This window comes from Chrysochloris asiatica, unplaced genomic scaffold (assembly GCF_000296735.1).
Source record: "Chrysochloris asiatica unplaced genomic scaffold, ChrAsi1.0 scaffold00002, whole genome shotgun sequence".
NCBI lineage: Eukaryota > Metazoa > Chordata > Mammalia > Afrosoricida > Chrysochloridae > Chrysochloris > Chrysochloris asiatica.
In genome coordinates, this window is record NW_006408520.1 from 17972470 (window position 1) to 17992566 (window position 20097).

Consider the following 20097-nt stretch of genomic DNA (forward strand, 5'->3'; position numbering starts at 1 on the left):
GTGAAGACATGAACAACGGTGAGGAAACGGGCGTGTCTGCAAAGCCAACAGATGGTACCTCCTCACACAGCCTTCCTCTGCACTCTGACAGCTGTGCTCTGTTTTCCTTCCTCCAGGAGCCTTGTTTGGTGGCTCTGAACCAGAAATCAGAATCACTTTAGTGTATTTAATGTCACCATGAAACTATTTGTGATTGACTAACTCAGCAGGGTGACTTGGAATAGAAGACTTTGATTTTCTCCATTAGATAAAAAAAATTTGTTTCTGGAAGCATTCTTGTAGAAAAGGTTCTGTGATCAGAAAGAAGGGAGGAAATGTTTTTCAAGCATACAGGAGATCAGATAGTCCCTATGACGATTTATACATACCAATATAGATACATTTTTAAGGTTTGTTTTTTTCCTATCAATTATAGCTTCCCACACTCCTAGACAGCAGTTCTCAAGGTATCAATCTAAGATCCTCAGGGAGAATATTTTCTGATATGTCTCCACACTTAAATGAGTTAATTGTGGAGACATATCAGAAAATATGACCTCAAACCTGGTCAAGGAGAAATACATTTGATCTCTCCATCTAGCAATTTCAAAGCACCTGCTAAATTATCTATGTTCCTGTGTAAGAGTCAAAAAGAAATCCTAGGAAGAAATGCCATTGGGAATAAGCAGCTTGTCTGATGTGGTAGAAATGATCAGCGAGCCTACAATTGGATCTAAGTCTTTCCAGTACTGAGGTGGTCTATAATTCTGTCATGCTCTTAAAACACACATAAATACCCACCACTAAAAATAATAGGAGGAGCCCTGTTGGTACAGCTGCTAACCAAAAGGTGGGTGGTTTATGCCCACCCAGGATCTCCACAGGAGAACAATCTAAAAATCTGCTCCCATACAGATCTCACTGCCATCAAGTCGATTCTGACCCAAATGTAGGTTTTCTGAGGCTGTATATCTTTACGGGAGCAGAAAGTCTTCTCATACTCCTTTGGAGTGGTTGGTGGATTCGAACTGCTGACCTTCTAGCTAGCAGTGCAATGTGTAAACACCCCATAGAGACTCTGTCACATGGGGTCACTGTGAGTGGAAATCAATGCAGGGACATTTACCAACAACAACAGTACAATAATAATAGCACACACTTATATAGTGCTTGGAGTCCTGGTGTGGCACTGTAAGTTAATGCGCTCAACTGCAAAGTCATTTGAATCACAAGGTCGGTGGTTCAAGCTCACCAGGTGTTCCTTGGAAACACTACACCGAGTCGCTATGGGTTGGAACCGACTCAATGGCGCTCAACAGAAACAATAGATAGTGCTGGGGGCAGCGGTGGCTCAATCCTCACCTTCCACATGGGAAACCTGGGTTTAATTTCCAGCCAATGCTTTTCACACACAGCCACCACCCAACTATCAGTGAAAGTTTGTGTGTTACTAAGATGTTGAACAGGTTTCAGCAGAGTTTTTAGACTAAGATGGATTAGGAGGTAAAACCTGGCGATCTACTTCCTTATCAATCAATGAAAATTCTTTGGATCACAATAGTCCATTGCATGGGATCCCCATGAGTTGGGGGACAATGCAACAGCAGCAATGTAGTGGTTACGATTCAGGCTACTAACCTCAGTGTTGGCAGTTCAAAACTACCAGCCGTTCTGTAGGAGAAAGATGAGGCTTTCTGCTCCCGTAAAGATTTACAGCCTCGGAAACCCTGCGCAGGGTCACTATGAGTCGGAACCGACTCCATGGTACTTAACAACAACAACAATAGGCAGTGTACTTTGGTGAGAGTTATCATAGGAAAGGCACAAAGAGGACATGATTTTCCTCCAACTTTTTCTGTCTCTCAGTTTCACCAACATGGAAAAATGTGTAATTGGAGTCTGTTCGCATAACGCTAAGCTCTATTTGGACAGAGTGTGACTGTGAACACTGCTGTGTGGATAAGTTAGATAAGGGCCCATTGTCCTGATGGCCACCTGCTCCACTGGGAGTCTCTGTTTGGCATTCTTTCCTTCATAAGCATTTAAAAAATTCATATCAGTATAATAGGGTTGAAAATGACAGAGAATGTTTAAGAAAAAAAAATCTCTAAAGCCTTCCCACTCTCTTAACTCCATGTGGAGGTTCTAGAAGTTTCCTTGCCTGTCTACATGGCAAGTCCAAGCATTTGTGAACTGGCTGATGCAGATGGCCCAGCTTATATGAACTGATATGAGACCATTTGACCTTGGAACAGCCCCTTCATCTCTGAGTGCTTTGATTAAAATAACAGCATAATAATGGTAATAAGCCCTTTCAAGACTGTCAGAAGACTCACTTTTTTTTGAAGCCATTTGCAATTCTGCCTTTATTCTTGAAGCATAGACTGTGATTATAAGCATGACTCATTGGTGGATTCTGTTTGGTGCTCATCAGTTTCAGAAGGCAAGTGTTGGCATGTGGACAAAGAGGGATGACAGGTAAACACCCCTTATTGCAGTAGGAGAATGTTTTCAGTCTCACCTGACTGAATCCTCTTGGTTTTGTAAATTCCCAAGTGCCTTTGAGAATGAGTAATATGTTCTATTTTTAGGTTATAAAAATGGCATTGTTATTATTTGTTATTTCCCCTGCAAAGATAGCCAAATGGCTTTAATTTAGTCCTCAGCATTGCAGGTCTGCCTTCAAATGGCAGGGGCTGGTAAGTGCCCTGGGCATCCATGTGGAGAGGAAAAGACCACCAGCATCTTCTTAGTTTGGTACAGAATTTTAAAAAGTGCTTTGCTGAGGAATGGAGACTTCATTTGTTCTATATTTGCTTGGATCTTAAAATACACACCCACACACATATAATAAGCCACAAATCAGCTGAGTGAAATTAGCAATCACAAAAGGACACATATTGTAAGAGACCAATGTTGTAAAAAGTTAAGAAAAGATTTTCTTTATTTAAAAAAACATTCTATTATGGTTGGGTAGGGAAAGTGGGGAGAGTAGACACATGTTAGCATGGGCGATGGGGAAAGCAATAAACAACACGAGGGAAGCTGGCAGAGGAAAGATGAAGGTGGGGGAGACACTGGGAAGAATGTAAGAGTTAAAGTGAACAGAGGTAAATACGGTAACTGAGGGTACGAGGGGAGGATTGCAATCATTGTAATTAAACAAAGTATATAATTTGTTAACAGTAAAACTGTTTATCTGCTTTGTAAACCTTCACTCAATTTACAATCAAAAGTTAAAAAAAAAGAAAGAAAGAAATCATAAATCACACATTTCTGGGAAATGAAGGAGTGTGCATTTTGATAAAATAGAACTAATAAAAATAAAAGTTTCCAAATATAAGAAGCTCAATTCTAAACTATGCAGCCAAAGAAATTTGCTCTGAACTTTTCCTTGCACAGAGCCATGCACCATCGTTTTATTTCTTAATTCTTTCCAACCACTGGCCAATTATGACATCATCTCTGGATTTCCCCAAGGAATTCAAATAAAGGGAACTGAAAGAAGAGGGCCACTAAAATGCTTTGGGGTCACTCTGATTTTCTTTAAGGTTTATCCTAGTTTTCTCCTATTCCCTGTGCAGATGACAATAGGGTTATTTTCACAGCTGGGTTAAGAACTGCTGAGAATATGAATATTTTCTTTAAACATAGAAGCTGGAAGTCTCCCTAAACTTAGGAACTTTGGCTTCACCATGTAGTATGGTTCCAACTCTCTTCAAATAACCAGAAGCTTTTATCTTGCCCTAGTTTGTCCTTCAACCCAGTGTTCAAAACTTGCTGTGGGTGGCCAGGCCCCTCATGCAGAATGGTGGCCCAGAGACCTTCATACAGCTGATGGGCATCTTGTCTGACCTCCTATGTGGCTACCCAGAGGGAGGAGGCACTCGAGTCTTCTCATTCAACTGGTATGAAGACAACAACTATAAGGCCTTCCTGGGGATTGATTCCTCAAGAAGAAATCCTGTCTATACTTACAACAAAAGAACAAGTAAGTGTTCTGAGTCCCATGTATAAACCGGCCTCCGATGTTGATGCCTCAGAGCTTCCAGGTTACACCAATCTTGCAGTTGCTTCTACCTTGATTTTTGAGCGGCCTTGGATGGAAGGGGTTGGTTCGCCTCCCGGAAAGTCCATTTTCCCTCATAGAAAGGGGTGGTGTTCATAGAGAGTTCTGGATGTGAGCCCTGGAAACAATTGAGGCCCACTTGGAAAGAGAACAGAAGGGACTTTTCTCACTGATCTAACTGAACTATGGTTAAATTCTAGAGGAAGAGAAGAAAGATAAACGAGGAGGCAAACTCAGGGTTGGAAACAAAACTCAGGTCAGAAGGGCTCTGGCAAGTAAACAGGGCTGTGAAATGTTTTTACAAACACAATGCAGTGAAAATCTGTGTGTATAGTACTGAATTTCTTTCCAAATGGCAAGTCCCTGGCAAGCAGTCGTTCCCACCTTCACTATTTTCTTTGGCTCCTATGTGGTAGATAGGGGTGGTGTGGGGGAAGAAATGCAACTGGGTGATTAAAAATTGAAAAGAGGCAGCAAGGGACGCATCAAAAGTAGTTGGGCCCTAAAATAGCCATATGCAACAAAGAAGTTAAGCAGCTAATTGAGGAAGAATTACTGAAATTAAAGCTGAGATTCCAAGGGGAGGCCCAGTTTAGCCTCTCTGTTCCTTTCATCTAGAATGGCCTCCAGTCCTTGCCATAATCCTGCTTCTAAAGCAGAATAAACCACAGGGCAAGCCCCATCCTTTGTTTCTCTGATGAGGCCATTATTGAGCTGCACTGTGGCATTTTGTTACTTACTAATGATGAGCTTGTTACTGGAGAATTGGGGTGGGGGAGGGTACAGCCTATTAATATAAGTTATTCATCAAATCCTTCTGCATGGAGTTGAATAAGACATGTAATTGTTGTTGTTGTTAAGTGCCGTCGAGTCGATTCCAACCCATAGTGACCCTGTATAAGGTTCCCAAGGAGCAGATGGTGAGCTTGAACCACTGACTTTGCAGTTCAAATGACTTTGCAGTCTGATGCATTAGCCACAGCACCACACCAGGACTCCACTAATGACCATGATTAACTATGAACAGTTGGGAAGTTTCTATAAAATCTGTCCTTCTCTTCTGGCAGCCTCCTTTTTGTAATGCATTGATCCAGAGCCTGGAGTCAAACCCTTTAACCAAAATAGTCTGGAGAAGAGCAAAGCGTTTACTGATGGGGAAAATCCTCTTTACTCTTGATTCTCCAGCAGCTTGCAGGATACTGAAGAAGGCAAGATCTCAGCTGGAAGTCCCTTATATACTTTGGACCTCCCTAAAGAGTCAGTGTGTGTGTGTTTCATTGTGCTTTCTTTGTGGCAAGTCTCATGTTTGCTTTTTGCTAAGTGGACTCTTGGTTTCCTCCTCTGTCCATAGCCATCATTGGAATGCTTTGCTTCAGTGTCCTTGCCTGGACCCTCCCCTGTCTACTGCAGCCGACATGGGGTCTTCTTTTCTGGTGCCTGACTTATTTCCTTGATAGAAGGCTTCATAGTTCTGTAGATCCTGGCTACACAACATGGACAAAGACAGGGAGGAATGGTATTTATTCATAGGGAACCCATAAATCTAGCATTAATGAAGTTCAGAATTAATTATATCATCAATATTGTATTGAAATATTAAAAACTCACTATATGTGAGTCTGGTAAATAGCAGATCATTCTGGGAAATAGAAGTAGAATAAGAAAATTAAGAACACTTCCTTGAAAAGTCTTCCCCAAACATTCAGGGTTTGTGTAGGGACAGGAGAAATACAACAAAAGGTTCACTCTTTCTTTTTTCTCTATGTCTGTCTGGTTTTAGGCCAACTCGACTTTTGAAGAATTGGAGCATTTTTTGGAAGTTGGTCAAGGCCTGGGAAGAAGTAGGGCCCCAGATCTGGTACTTCTTTGACAAAAGCATACAGATGACCATGATAAGAGTAAGGAAAGTCTTAGAGGATGAATGGGGCGGGCGGGGGCGGGGGGGTGAAGAGGAAGTTGTTTCCTTTTTCAAGAAAAGAGTTAATCACCACCAGACTTATATAACAAATAAGGCCCAAAGACACTAGGTTCTAGACACAGTTACCAAACAGACTTACTGACTTTGGTTGGGGAATATTTCTTGAATTCAAGGGGCCATTTAAAAAATATGCCATAAGACTGGCTGGGCTGAAGTGTGGTGAGACCTGGGTACTCCTGGGCCCATGGACAATTACATAGCCATGGGCTACAGCTGAGAGTGAAGCGTCCAGCTGATATGAAGTGAGCTGAGTGCCCAAACTTGTAGATAGTACCCATTTGACCTAGCCTCAATGGCTTGATGATCAGAACTCCACTAGAGGAAGATAAGCAATCTTTGATAAAGGAAACAAGTACAAATTGCTACAATTTGATGAACTTGACCTATACTTATGGATGTAGTAGCTCAAAATACCAACTGAGAGGGAAGGAGTCTTCACATCAAGGATCAACTCTATCTCCTCTGTATACAAGGTTGATAGGGACAGGCAACTTAGACATTGGCTACCTAAAATGGGGTGAAGGAGCTATAAAGGCACTAAGTGACTGGCTTGCAAGTTTTCAAGAGGGAGTTTAGCTTCTGAATGTGTGGGGAAAGGTAGAATCCCCACTGAATAGTTTTCCTCTTGTCTAGATGGGTCTGGTGAAAGGAGATGGGGACAAGATTCTTACGATTCAAAAGTGAGTAATTGTTATCATGACTAATTGCGACTGTCACATCTATAAAGGTAGAAGTTTTGTAACATAAAGGGGGGAGTAGTTAATCTTACATTCCAGGAACAGAGGACCCTAGGATCATCAAGGGAGAAGAGCACTAGTGGAATGTGGGACCCTATCCAGAGAAGTAATGACCCCAGAGATGGAGGCTGAGGTGATGACTTGGAGAGATAGAACAGCAGAAGACTCTAGACTCATGAAAAAAGAAAGGCTGTGTGCTGGCGGCCAGGAAGCAGGCTTGCAAAATGTGCCCTTTGGTTGTTTAAATGATTATATATTCCTGAGTGTTTTTGTGTATACTCCCCAAAACAAATAAACAAAAATATCCAGAGGGAATAATACTGTTGAATGATGATGCACGGAGAAGATTGTAATCATTGCAATGAAATGATGAGTGTAAAACAGAAGTTCTTCCATGTAAATTATCACTCAATTCACAATAAAAACAAAACAAAAACTATGCCACAAGAGCCAGTGGCTTCCTGATCTGTCTTCCTTTTATGAATTCTCTTGGTGGCTTCATAGTCAAAGGTACATCTCTGTAGAAGGTGAGCTCTGTAATGGCAAAAGTGTTTGAGTCTGGTGACTGGCCTTTTTTCTACCTCTAAAGCCAAGAGTCCTACATAACAGGGACAATTAGAGAGAAAAATCAATATGAGAAAGAAAGCTTCCACACTCACATCTCCTCTCGATTATAGAGATTCATGCATTTGGGGGAAAACAGGCTGTAAATAGGTCTGCCTGATAGTGGAAGCAAAATCAGTAACTTTTTAGGGAGCTTTAGTGTTTCTATGCTTAATTATGAAAAGTGAGAACTAGCTCAAGATCCTGTGGGCTTTCTAAACGCTGTGACTGTTTTACTTTTTCTCAAGGACACCCAGGAGAACCCAACAATAAAGGATTTTTTGAATAAGCATCTCAGTGAAGAAGCTATTACTGCTGAAGCCATGCTGAATTTCCTCTACAATGTTCCTCAAGAGAGCAGGGCTGACCACATGGCCAATTTCAACTGGAGGGACATATTTAACATCACTGATCACACCCTACGCCTGGTTAATTTATATTTAGAGGTAAGGGGCAGTAAGCTATGTGAGGACCAAAGTGGGCCTCTTGAAGATGGTCTCATGGGTGGGGTCAGAGATCCCTTGGCAAATCAAGTGGTCTTGGGTTCAAGCTTTCATTTCCCCATGGAAGAACAAGAATTGCCATAGTCTCAAACAGAGATGGATCCTGTTCACTATCAGATTGTCCACAATTAACAAAGTTCTCTCTTCACAGTTTTTACTTCCTAACTGCGGCACTGCGGGTTAATGCACTGGACTACAAGGTCAGCTTGAACTTCAAGGTCGGCAGTTCAAACTCACCAGCCGTTCCTTGGAAACCCTATACAGGGTCACTTTGGGTCAGAACTGACTCTAAGGCACTTAACAATAACCACAACAACTGCTTTGGCACTGTAGTGTAAGCACTGAACTGCTAACTGTAAGGTTGGCAGTTCAAATCTACCTGTTGCTCCTTGAAAACCCTACACAAGGTCATTATGGGTCGGAACCGATTCGTCGACATTTAATAACAACAACTGCTTCCTAAGGAGCCCTGGTGGTGCAGTGGTTAAACGCTCGCCTGCTAACTGAAAGGTTGGTGGTTCAACCTCACCAGCTGTTCAGCTAGAGAAAGATTTACGGCCTTAGAAACACTTTGGGGTGAGTTGGAATGAACTTGATGGCAATGGGTTTGGTTTGGTTTAACTGCTCCCTCACTTTTCCTTGACTGGCTCTTCCTACCTTGTTGTAGTTGTCATAAAGTCGGCTCCGACTCACAGCGACCTTCTGTTTAACAGAACAGAATGTTGCTCAATTCTGCCTGTCTTTGTTATCATTGTTATGTTTGAGTCCATTTCATAGTGCTTTCTAACCGAGGGGGCTCATCTTCCGGCACTATATAAGGCAATGTTCTCTTGTGGTCTATGAGGTTCTCACTGGAAATGGTTCAGATGTAAATCATCACACCTTTCTTTCCAGTCTTAGTCCGAAAATTCACTGACACCTGTCCACCATAGGTAGCTCTGCTAGCATAGCTTCCAGCATCACAGCAACATGGAAGCTACCACAGAACAACAAACTGACAGACAGTGTTGGTCTCCTCCCTTGTTGCTGTTGTCAGGTGCCATCAAGTTGGCACCCACTCATAGCAACCTTATGCACAGCAGAACAAAACATTGTCTGATCCTGGGCCAACCTCACTACTGTTGCCACACTTGAGTCCATCAATGCTGCCACTTGGCCAATCCATCTCACTGGGGGTCTTCCTCTTTTTCTCTGACCCTCCACCTTACCAAACATGATATTCTTCTCCAAAGACTGGTCCCTCCTGACAATATGTCTGAAGTATGACAGACAAAGTGTGGCCATCATGGCCTCCAAGGAGCATTCTGGCTGCACTTCTTCCAAAATGGATCTATTGGTTCTTTGGGCAGCCCATAGCACATCAGCAAAGATATCCCTCATTCCACAGCTTTTTCTGAATCTGGCTTGAACCTCTGGAAGTTCTCTGTCAATGTATGCTTACAGCCATTTCTGTATTACCTTGAGTAAAACTTTACTTGCATGGGATATCAAAGAGATTGTCCAATGATTTCCACATTCCACTGGATCATGACAAGCTATGGATAACATTGCGAAGTATGAGTATTCCTGAACACTTAATTATGTTCATGAGGAATCTGTACATGGACCAAGAGGCAGTGGTTTCAACAGAACATGGGAACACTGAATGGTTTAAAATTAAGAAAGGTGTGTGACAGGATTGTATTCTTTCACCATACTTATTCAACCTGTATGCTGAACAAATGATCTGAGAAGCTGGGTTATATGAAGAAAAACATGACATCAGGATTGGAGGAAGACTCACTAACAACCTGCGATATGCATATGATCCAACCTTGCTTACTGAAAGTGAAGAAGACTGAAAATATTTACTGATGAAGATCAATGAACACAGCCTTCTGTATGGATTGCATCTCAATGTAAAGAAAGCAAAAATCCTCACCACTGGACCAGTAAACAACTTTCTTATCAAAGAGGGGGAAAAGATTGAAGTTTTCAAGGACTTCATTCTTCTTAGATCAACTATCAACACTCTTGAAGCAGCAGTCAAGAAATCAAATGGCATACTGCATTAGACAAATCTGCTGCACAAGACCTTTTTAAAGTGTTGAAGAACAAAGACGTCAGCTTGAGGACTAAGGTGCGCCTGACCTAAACCATGGTATTTTCAATAACCTCATATGCGTGTGAAAGCTGGACAGTGAATAAGGAAGACTGGAGAAGACTTGATGCTTTTGAATTATGGGGATGGAGGAGAATATTGAAAGTTACACGGGCTGCCAAAAGAATCAACATATCTGTGTTGGAAGAAGTGCAGCCAGAGTGCTCCTTGGAGACCAGAATGGCCAAACTTCATCTCTCATAGTTCGGAGAAAATGTCAGGAGGGACCAGTCTCTGAAAAAGGATATAATGTTTGGTAGGGTGAAGGATCAGAGAAAAAAGAGGAAGACCTCCAGTGAGATGATTGGTCAAGTGGCAGAATCGGGCTCAAGTGTGGCACCAATTGTGAAGTTGGCCCAGGATTAGACAGTGCTGTTCTGCTGTGCATAAGGTCACTATGAGTCGGTACCAACTCGATGGCACCTAACAACAACAAGGGTCACCAAAGGTGGACAGCTATCGGTGCAGCTTCCAGACTAAGACTGACTAGGAATAAGGAAGGGTGGATTAATTTTTAATGATTAGTCACTAGAAAATACTATGAATAGCAGCAGAACATTATCATATATAGTCCAGAAAATGAGTTCCTCAGGTTGGCAGGTGCCTCCTTAAAGTAGAGTTGATCATGACGATAAGAATGGAGTAAAGCTTTCAGGGCCTTCATTTGCTGATGGGGAACAACTCAAACTGAAAAGAAACAGCTGTAAACAGCCATTAATAATTAGAACATAGAATGTATGAAGTATGAATCTAGGAAAATTGGAAGTTTTCAAAAATGAAATGGAGCACATAAATATCCCTGTCTTAGGCATTAGTGAGCTGAAATGAACTGGTATTGGCCATGTTGAATTTGACAATCATAGTTTACTATGCTGAAACAACAAATTTAAGAGTAATGGCATCAAATTCATTATCAAAAAGAACTTTCAATATCCATCTTAAAGTACAATGTTGTCTGTTATAGGATGGTATCCATAAACCTACAAGGATGACCACTGTTATTCAAATATATGCACCAACCACTAAAACCAGTTATGATGAAATTAAAGAATTCTACCAAATTCTTCATGCTGAAATTGACCAAACAGTAATTGAGGTATATTGATAATTATTGGCGATTGGAATGCAAAGGAAAATTGGAAACAAAGAGGAAGGATCAGTAGTTGGAATATATGGTGTTGGTAATAGAAATGATGCTGGAAATTGCATGATCGAATTTTGCAAGACCAATGACTTACTCATGGAAAATACCTTTTTAAACACCGTAAAAGCCAACTATACATCCTCACCAGATGGAATACTCATGAATCAAATTGATTACATCTGTGAGTAGAAATGGTGGAAAATTTAATATTATCAGCTAAAACTAGATCAGGGGCAGACTGTGAAACAGACAATTGCTCATATACAAGTTCAAGCTGATGTTGAAGAATATGAAAGCATGTCCACGAGAGCCAAAATATTACCTTGAATATATCCCAACTGAATTTGGAGGCCATTTCAGGAATAGGTTTTATGCATCAGGCAATAATGACGGAAGAACAGAAGAGCTGTGGGATGACATCAAGAATATCATACAGAAAGAAAGCCATAGGTTATTAAAAAGACAGGAAAGAAAAAAAGACCAAAATGGATGTCAGGAGAGACCCTGAAACTGGCTCTCCAGCATAGAGATGATAAAGCAAATGGAAGAAGCGAGAAAGTTAAAGTGCAAAACAGACATTTCAAAGGGTATCTCAAGAAGACAAAATCAAGTATTATAATGAAATGTGTAAAGACCTGGCATTAGAAAACCAAAAGGGAAGAACATGCTAAGCATGTCTCAAGCTGATAGAATTGGAAAAAAAACTTCAAGTCTCAACTTGCAATATTGGACGATTCTATGGGCCAAATATTTGATGATGCAGAAAGTATCAAAAGAAGATGGGAAGTCATACAGAGTCTCTGTATCAAAAAGAAATGGTCAATGTTTAACTATTTCAAGAGGTAGCATATGATCAAGAACTGATGGTACTGAAGGAAGAAGTCCAAGCTGCACTGAAGGCACTGGCAAAAAACAAGCCTCCAGAAATTGATAGAAAACAAATGGAAATTTTTCCACAAACTGATCAAGCATTGCAGGCACTCATTCATCTATGTCAAGAAATTTGGACGATAGCTACCTGACTGACTGATTGAAAGAGATCCATAATTGTTCCCATTCCCAGGAGATGTGTCAATGGAATGTAAAAATCATCAAACAATACCATTAATATCATATGCAAGTAAAATTTTGCTGAAGATAATTCAAAAGCGGCTGCAACAGTACGTTAACAAGGAATTGCCAGAAATTCAAGCAGAATTCAGAAGAGGATTAGGGATATCATTGCTGATATCAAACGGATCTTGGTTGAAAGCAAAGAATACCAAAACGATGCTTACTTGTGCTTTATTGATTATGCAGAGTTTCAACTGTGTGTATCATAACAAACTATGGATAATATTGAAAAGACTGGATATTCCAGTTTGAGGACTAAGGTGCAAGTGACCCAAACCATGGTATTTTCAGTAGCTTCATATGCATGTGAAAGTTGGACAGTGAATAAAGAAGACTGTAGAAAAATTGGTGCATTTGACTTATGGGGTTGGAGAAAAATATTTAAAATACCATGGATTAGCAAAAGCATAAAAATATCTGTGTTGGATGAAGTACAGCCAGAATGCTCCTTAGAAGTCAGGCTGGCCAGACTTCTTCTCTCATACTTCAGGCATGTTATCAGAAGGGACCTGTCCTTGGACAAGGACATCATGTTTGGTAAAATGGAAGGTCAGTGAAAAAGAGGAAGATCCCAAGCGAGATGAATTCTCACTGTGGCAGCAACAATGGGCCACAATTGTGGGGATGGCACAAGATCAGCAACAATGGGCCACAATTGTGGGGAAGGCACAGGATCAGGCATTGTTTATTCTGTTGTGCATAAGGTCATTATGATTCAGCGCCAACTCGATGGCACCTAACAGCAACAACAAAGCTTGAAATCACTCCCCCCGCCCCCCGCCCCATATGTCCTACTTCTACTTATCCATTCTTCTAGACTCCGTTCGGAACCATCATGACTTTTGCTTCAATATACGACGTTTGCCATTTCCTTCTGAGTGTATTCCTGGTCCTCTGTTGATACCTGTCTTAGAGTGCTTACAGTGTTTGATCAGGCTGTTGAAATTTTTCAAATATATCAGAGATAACTGTATATATCTAGTTGAATGGCTGGACTGGAATTACACAGGGTGAGGGCGCATAAATTTTCAATTTGTCTACCTCTATCACTCAGAGCTCATCATACTCGTCAGTAACTCAAATCTTGTCCTCAGTTCATCTAGAGCCATTAAAAGATAGAAGATGTTCTGCACCATAGGAAAGGGAATTAAACTGAGGACCCCAAAAAGTAACCCCCCCAACATCCATGCAACTTGTGGGTCCTAAGGGGATAACTGGGTAATGAAAAAAGGTCTGGATCCACCTGTCACCCAGGTGCTCTTGAGGACTGCCCCTACTGACACCAGAATTTCCCCCAGATGTATGATCCTCACTCTCTGGAGCCATGGAAGTGGCAACACAGGATCCCCAGGTGACCTTCCAGAAGTTTCCATGTGTGACAAGTAATTACTGATTCCCAGCTTGTCAGAAGACAAGAATGACCCTGGTGCTTTTTATAAAGCAGAATCTTGAGTGCCAATTCAGATTGACTGACTCAGAGTTTTCGGGGGAGAGCCCTGGTAATTGTGCATTTGCAGACCTGTTAGATGTGTGGGACTTCCTTATTTTTCTCAACTCCATTGTAAAGTGTTTTTGAAACATTTTATAATAATTTTTCTGCATTCCTTCTTAGGCATTTCCAAGGCCTGCTTTCCTTCCAGAATATAGTACAGGTCTACCTGTAGGTCATTTGCCTCAGACATTTCATCCTGTTTCTGGACATGTGCTGATATGGTCATCTGCTTTTGCTTCTTGGACATGTTTGGTGTTTATTTGTGGCGTTAATACTTAATTGAGTGAGTGTTTTGGTATTTTTTATGCTTTCTGATTGCTTCCAGGAAAATGTGATCAGGATGTGGGCTTCCCTTTTCACTCTTCTTATTGCTTAACTCAGAGTAAGTTTAATAGGTGTTGTCTGCCTCCCCAGTGAATGGCAGTTGGTATTGGTTCTTGCCTGGATTTTGGTGTTTTATAGAGTGTGATTGTAGCTTGACTATATGGCAGCATTTGCTGTCTCTTCTTGGGTAATATAGGGAGAGAAAGAGTCCCCCAAAGGTAAAAGGGGGAGCATAAAACATCAAAAGCAAAAAAAGAAAAAAAACCTAAACACCAAAACAACAACAACAAAAACTAGATTGGATACTGTAGTGTATAATCGCAGAAAGGAGAAAGGTGGAAGAGAGGGGGAAAAACATCTGTAGCCTAATATGAGTATGACTTTAATGTCTTCTTTCAGCTTCTTCCCTTCAAGGCCATCTGATAAATTTCAAGATGCCACTGGTGGTTGTTATGCTATACCTCAGGATTTAATTTAATTTTAGGCCTGTTTTGTTTTTAAACTTTCTTTTCCTCTCCACGTCCCTTGTTCTGGCCTTTTCTCTATTAAAAAATAGTTCAGGGCCTAATCTTGGGCTGAGAGTATCTGTGCGCATGTATGGCAGAAGAACCCACCAGTGGTGGAGGTGGGGGGTTTCTACTCGCTCAGGCACCCCCTCTAGTCACCAGAATGGAGGTGCACAAACAGTAAGTGCCCAATGAGTAGGTATCCCCCAAAAAAGAAAATCAGGACAAAGCAACACTGACGATGTGTGTTGTCCACCTTTGCTCTGAGGTTCCCACAGCATTATTCCATGTTCCCTCACTTGGTCTTTCTGTTTGGTCTTGTCCAAGTTGTTGGCTGTAGGCCGCCGAACTCTGCAGATTAAAAGTATGTGATTTCTTACTTCCACTACAAGTTCCACTAGCTATAAGCCTTCAAACTTTTTAAATATTCCTACCTGTGTGGTTCAGAGTTTTGGAGCTCTGCCCTGAAGCCTCTTCACCTGGTATTCTGTGGTATTGCTGATGACAAGCTTCACTGCACCTCTCACCTATCTGCCATCTTGGCTGTAGTCTTTAAGGAAGCAGATCATCAGGTCTTTTGTCTGTGGAGCCACTGATTGGGTTTGAATCACCACCACTTCAGTTAGCAGCCAAAAGCTTATTGGCAGTGGTGGTGGTGGTGGTTGTGTACCACCAAGTCAGTTCCAACATATAGGGTTTCTGAGACTGTAAATCTTTGCAGGAGCAGAAAGCCTCATCTTCCTGCCAAGGAGCAGCTGGTAGATTCAAAATGCTAACCCTGAAGTTAGTGGCCCAGCTCATAATCTACTCTGCTACCAGGACTCCTTGAAGACTTATTTATTTTTGTTATTGTTTTTGAGTGCTGCTGAGTCAGTTCCAACTCATTGAAACCCTGTATAGAGTTTCCAAGGAGCGGTTCCAATTGACCTTGTGGTCCAGTGCTTATCCTACAGCACCATAGGACTGTTAGACCATTCCTGAAGACGAAGAAGGAGGGCTCTAGAACTCATTCTGGTATTCCTGTAGTTCCAGAACTTTCTTGTCAGATCACCTGCTCCACAACAGGCTTCTATAGTCTCATTTGGCCCATAACCATACTCTGTCTTTCTCCTGATCTCCTGTCATATGCAGGGGGACAATAAAGATGTATAGGAAAGGCAGCCCTCTCAGTAGAGGATGGGTAGAGGGCTAAAGAAAGGAATGACACTTACAGGCTGAGAGTCACACAACCTTAATGTATATGTTGTTATGGTTGTTAGGCGCTGTCGAATCAGTTCCAACTCATAGCAACCCTTTACAAGGTTTCCAAGGAGTTACTGACTTTTTTGATTAGCAGTCCAGTGCATATCCTACAGAGCTACACCAAGATTCCTCTAACATCTATTTTATTGTTAAGTGTCGTGGAGTTAGTTCTGACTCACAGTGACCCTGTATAGAGTTTCTGAGGAGCGGCTGGTAGGTTTGAACAGACAACCTTCTGATTAACAGTCCAATGCTTATCGTACAGTGCCACACCAGAACTCCTAACGTGTATTGTTGCTGTTGTTAAGTGTCACTGAGTTGGTTCCGACTCATAGCAACCCTATATAGGGTTTCCAAGGAGCAACTAGTGAATAGGGACTCATTTTTATGAGCCTTTCCATCACCTCCTTCTCCAACTTGAAGAGACTGAGGGCAAGTCACATAGGAAAACACGTAAACTGATTCGTGTCAAGGCTGTACTCTTTACAAAATCAGCAGGCCTTATCTTTCTCCCATGGAGTGGCTGGTGTGTTTGGTGATTTTTCAGTAAACAGTCAAGGCTATAACCACTGCACCAAGCCTCCTACTGATATGGTTGTTGTTGTTGTTGTTGTTGTTGTTGTTAAGAGCTGTCAAGTTCGTTCTAGATCACAGGGACCCTGTTTAGGGTTTCCAGAGGCTTTAACACTCTACAGGAACAGAAATCCTCATTGTTCTACTGAAGAGCAGCTGGTGGACTCATACTGCCAACCTTGTGGTTAGTAGTCCAGTATTTATCCTACAGCATCACCAGCACTTCCTATTGGTATGCATATATGGCTTTATGCTCATGATTTACTTGTGCTTTTATTTGCATATGATTTTTTGCTTCTGGAGAAAAGCATAATTAGAAACATGAATTAATTGTTCCTCTACTTAACCCTTTAGTCACAGCAAACACACACACCTCTCCCCTTTGATTTCTTTGTTAAGAAAAGGTTAGGGCTGGCATGGATGAAACACTATTTAGATTTCACAGTGTATTTTCATTTCATGGTAGATTTGAATATCAAGTCTTAAATTTCACATCAAGGAAACTGAATTCAGCCAAACTTTATGTGAAAAGGCCTCTGCTCAAAGCCTAAAATTGTACTTTAACCATTAACAGCTACCTTTCTCAAAGTCTTGAAAAAAGTAACTACTTTTTCTTCTGCTACCAACATAGCTGATGCATGCACATAACTATAATCTACATGGTGATTCTGTTGTTGCTGTGTTATCAGTAGTGGTGGTTTGTTGTTTTGTTACTATTTTACCTCCTGGCCACAGGCCCCTACAACCTAACCAGAATATGCTCAAAGAGAGAATGCTATTTTTTAGGCACTAAGGAGCTGCCACACTCTACCTTTTAACTGGTGCATTAAATACATTGACATTCAATGTAATCATCGATAGGTATGACTTCATTACTGTCATTATGTTAGTTTGTCTGTGTGTGTGTGTGTGTTGCTGCTGGTTCCTTTATTCTAGATGGCCTTCCTGAGATTTGGGACAAATGGTTGTTCCATTGTCTGGAAAATGAAGACGATACCTGGAGCTGCAGTTTGGATGGGGTTCTCCAATGTGGCAGAACTAGGTGTTTGCAGCCAGAATCTGTACTTATTAGTTAATGCCCTAGTCTGTGGATTACTAAATATTTTGAATAAAATAGCACCTACCACACAGAATTGTTGGAAACATTAAACATGAACCTTTTAGGAGCTAAAGTCCCATGTGATTGTCAGCCAGGTTATGTCATGTTTTCTCTTAGACCAAATTATACAGCCAGCATTTTGGTGTCTTTGTCCCATGTGAGTCTTCGTCCTCTAACTTTTGTTTCATTATATATCTAATCTGTTTATTTTAGAAAAAGAAAGGACTTTGTTTTTTAGCAACTGTGTATTTCCTGTCTTTTTGTTTTCTACTCATGGTGCATCTCCTCACCCTCTGTGGCTCAGTGTCTCAGATGTCTGTTCATGGTGTCCAATGTTTACGATAAAATTTACTCCAATGCCTTTGGCCCCTGTCTCACTACCTCAACCAACTCACATAGTTCAACACTATTTTATCCAGTGGCTTTTTCCATCTACTGGGAAATGAATTGTGAGGGTTACAGTTTAGATCAGCCAGGAAATTCTTTCTGGGATGTTTGCCCATATCCAAGGGCATTTTTCAAAAGGAACCCCAGGTGTCTACATTAACACCAGCAGGACTACTTTAGGCCTCCACAGCCATTCATCAGCTTCTTTGTTCTCAGTCTGTGCTTGGAAATGGAAGATGTGAGAGGCATGATTACAGAGCCTACATCTCTGAGGTTGCAATGCCTCCATTCTCCCTGAAGACCTCACCCTTTACACATCTTGAGGACATTAGTCCAAATGTGGCTGCTTATGCCATGGTGTCAGCATAGGGAACCAGTCCCCTTGGATTCTCACATTCAAGCAAAAAAGGGAGATTTTCTTTTTTACATCGCCACCACTGGACAATAGTTCTCACCAAGTATATAACTTAATTTATCTATTACTTAATGTGTTTGAATTAGAGTTGGAGAGGTCACAGTTGAAGAAGGCGGCCTGCTGCTACTGTGACTTCTCTTCCCAAGGTGGTGTTTGATTTAGCTGTGTAAACAAATGACTGCATCCTCCAGAGCTCTTGGAACACAGCTGCCTGCCCTGGAAAGAGCTGTACCCTCTTCCTCCAGGGTGAACTCTTCTTCCTGGTATGAGCAAAACAAACGATGAGTAACCCCTAAGCTTGTGGGGGCTTCAGTCACATGGTGGTTACCCTGCTTCTTGGGTATGGCTAGAGCAGTTGGAGACTGAAGGAGAAAAAGGAACTTTTCTTGCTTGGCTGTCATAAGACTTCATAAAGGCTTATTAAGGTTCTGAACTCTGGCTGCAACATTTGCCCCAAATCTGCCTCTGAGGCTATAAGACACAGTCCTTTTATTCACTAAAGGTGCCCTTTGAATTCTTTCCCACTAGTATTGACAGTATTATGTTGTTTCCCTTACACTGGTCAGTTCTCATCTGCCTATATTCTTCCCTAATATCCAAGGTAGTCCCGTTTTTCTCTGTGTACTAAAAGTTCTCATAAAGTCTTTGAGCCTCATTGTTGTTGTTGTTAAGTGCTGTCGAGTGGGTTCTGACTCATAGTGACCCTGTATAGGATTTCCGAGGAGCGGTTGGAGAATTTGAATCACCAACATTGCATTTCAAACCAACCTTGTGCTGGAATGCTTATCCTGCAGCACCACACCAGGACTCCATTAGAGCCTCATCATTAGAACCTGCTATGTTCTAACTTACAAACAAACCAGACCAAATCAAATATGTCAAAACCAAGGAATTCTTTTTTCAGTAACCTCATATGCATGCAAAAGTTGGACAGTGAATAAGGAAGACCTTAGAAGAATTGATGCATTTGGGTTATGGTGTTGGAGGAGAATATTGAAAGTGCCATGGGCTGCCAAAAGAACCAACAGATCTGTGTTGGAAGAAGTGCAGCCAGAATGCTCCTTGGAGGCCAGGATGGCCAAACTTCATCTCTCATACTTCGGACATGTTGTCAGGAAGGACTAGTCACTGGACAGGGATATCATGTTTAGTAAGGTGGAGGGTCAGAGGAAAAGGGGAAGACCCCAGTGAGATGGATTGGCAAAGTGGCAGCATCAATGGGCTCAAGCGTGACAATCACAGTGAGGTTGGTCCAGGACCAGGCAGTGTTTCGTTCTGCTGTGCAAAGGGTTGTTATGAGTCGGTACCAACTTGATGGCACCTAACAAAAGCAACAAGGAGTTCTGCTGAAGGTTTAATTATCTTTATCTCCTCTAAGCAGAAAATATCAGAAAGAAATTTGCCTATATCTTATTGACAAAACAAAGGTATTCAATTTGTGAATCATGACAAATTATGGATCACATTAGAAAGAATGGGAATTAAGTAACACTTAATTGTGCTCAAGCAGTTGTTCAAGCAGAACAAGGGGATACTGCATGGTTCAAAATTGGAAAAGGCCTGTGAAGGGTTGTATTCTTTCATCTCAAGTATTCAATCTGTATGAACAAATAATCTGAAAAGCTGGATTGTAGAAAGAAGAACATGGTAGAAGGATTGAAGCAAGACTCATTAATAACCTGCAACATGCAGATGACACATCCTTGCCTACTGAAAATGAAATCAACTTTAATCACTTACTGATGAAGGTCAAAGACCATAACCTTCACCTGAACATAAAGAAAACAAAAGTT

General features: G+C 41.4%; 1 protein-coding gene across 1 annotated transcript in view; it reads left to right on the forward strand.

Annotated features, from left to right (window-relative positions):
• ABCA4 (ATP-binding cassette, sub-family A (ABC1), member 4) overlaps positions 1-20097 on the forward strand; it is a gene marked incomplete at its 5' end in the record, with an annotated part of 210699 nt that overhangs the window by 61685 nt on the left and 128917 nt on the right. Inside the window, 6 exon segments of the mRNA XM_006831046.1 lie at positions 416-511; positions 3730-3970; positions 5117-5256; positions 5829-5864; positions 5866-5946; positions 7615-7812. Of these exon segments, the coding sequence (XP_006831109.1) occupies positions 416-511; positions 3730-3970; positions 5117-5256; positions 5829-5864; positions 5866-5946; positions 7615-7812 (792 nt within the window).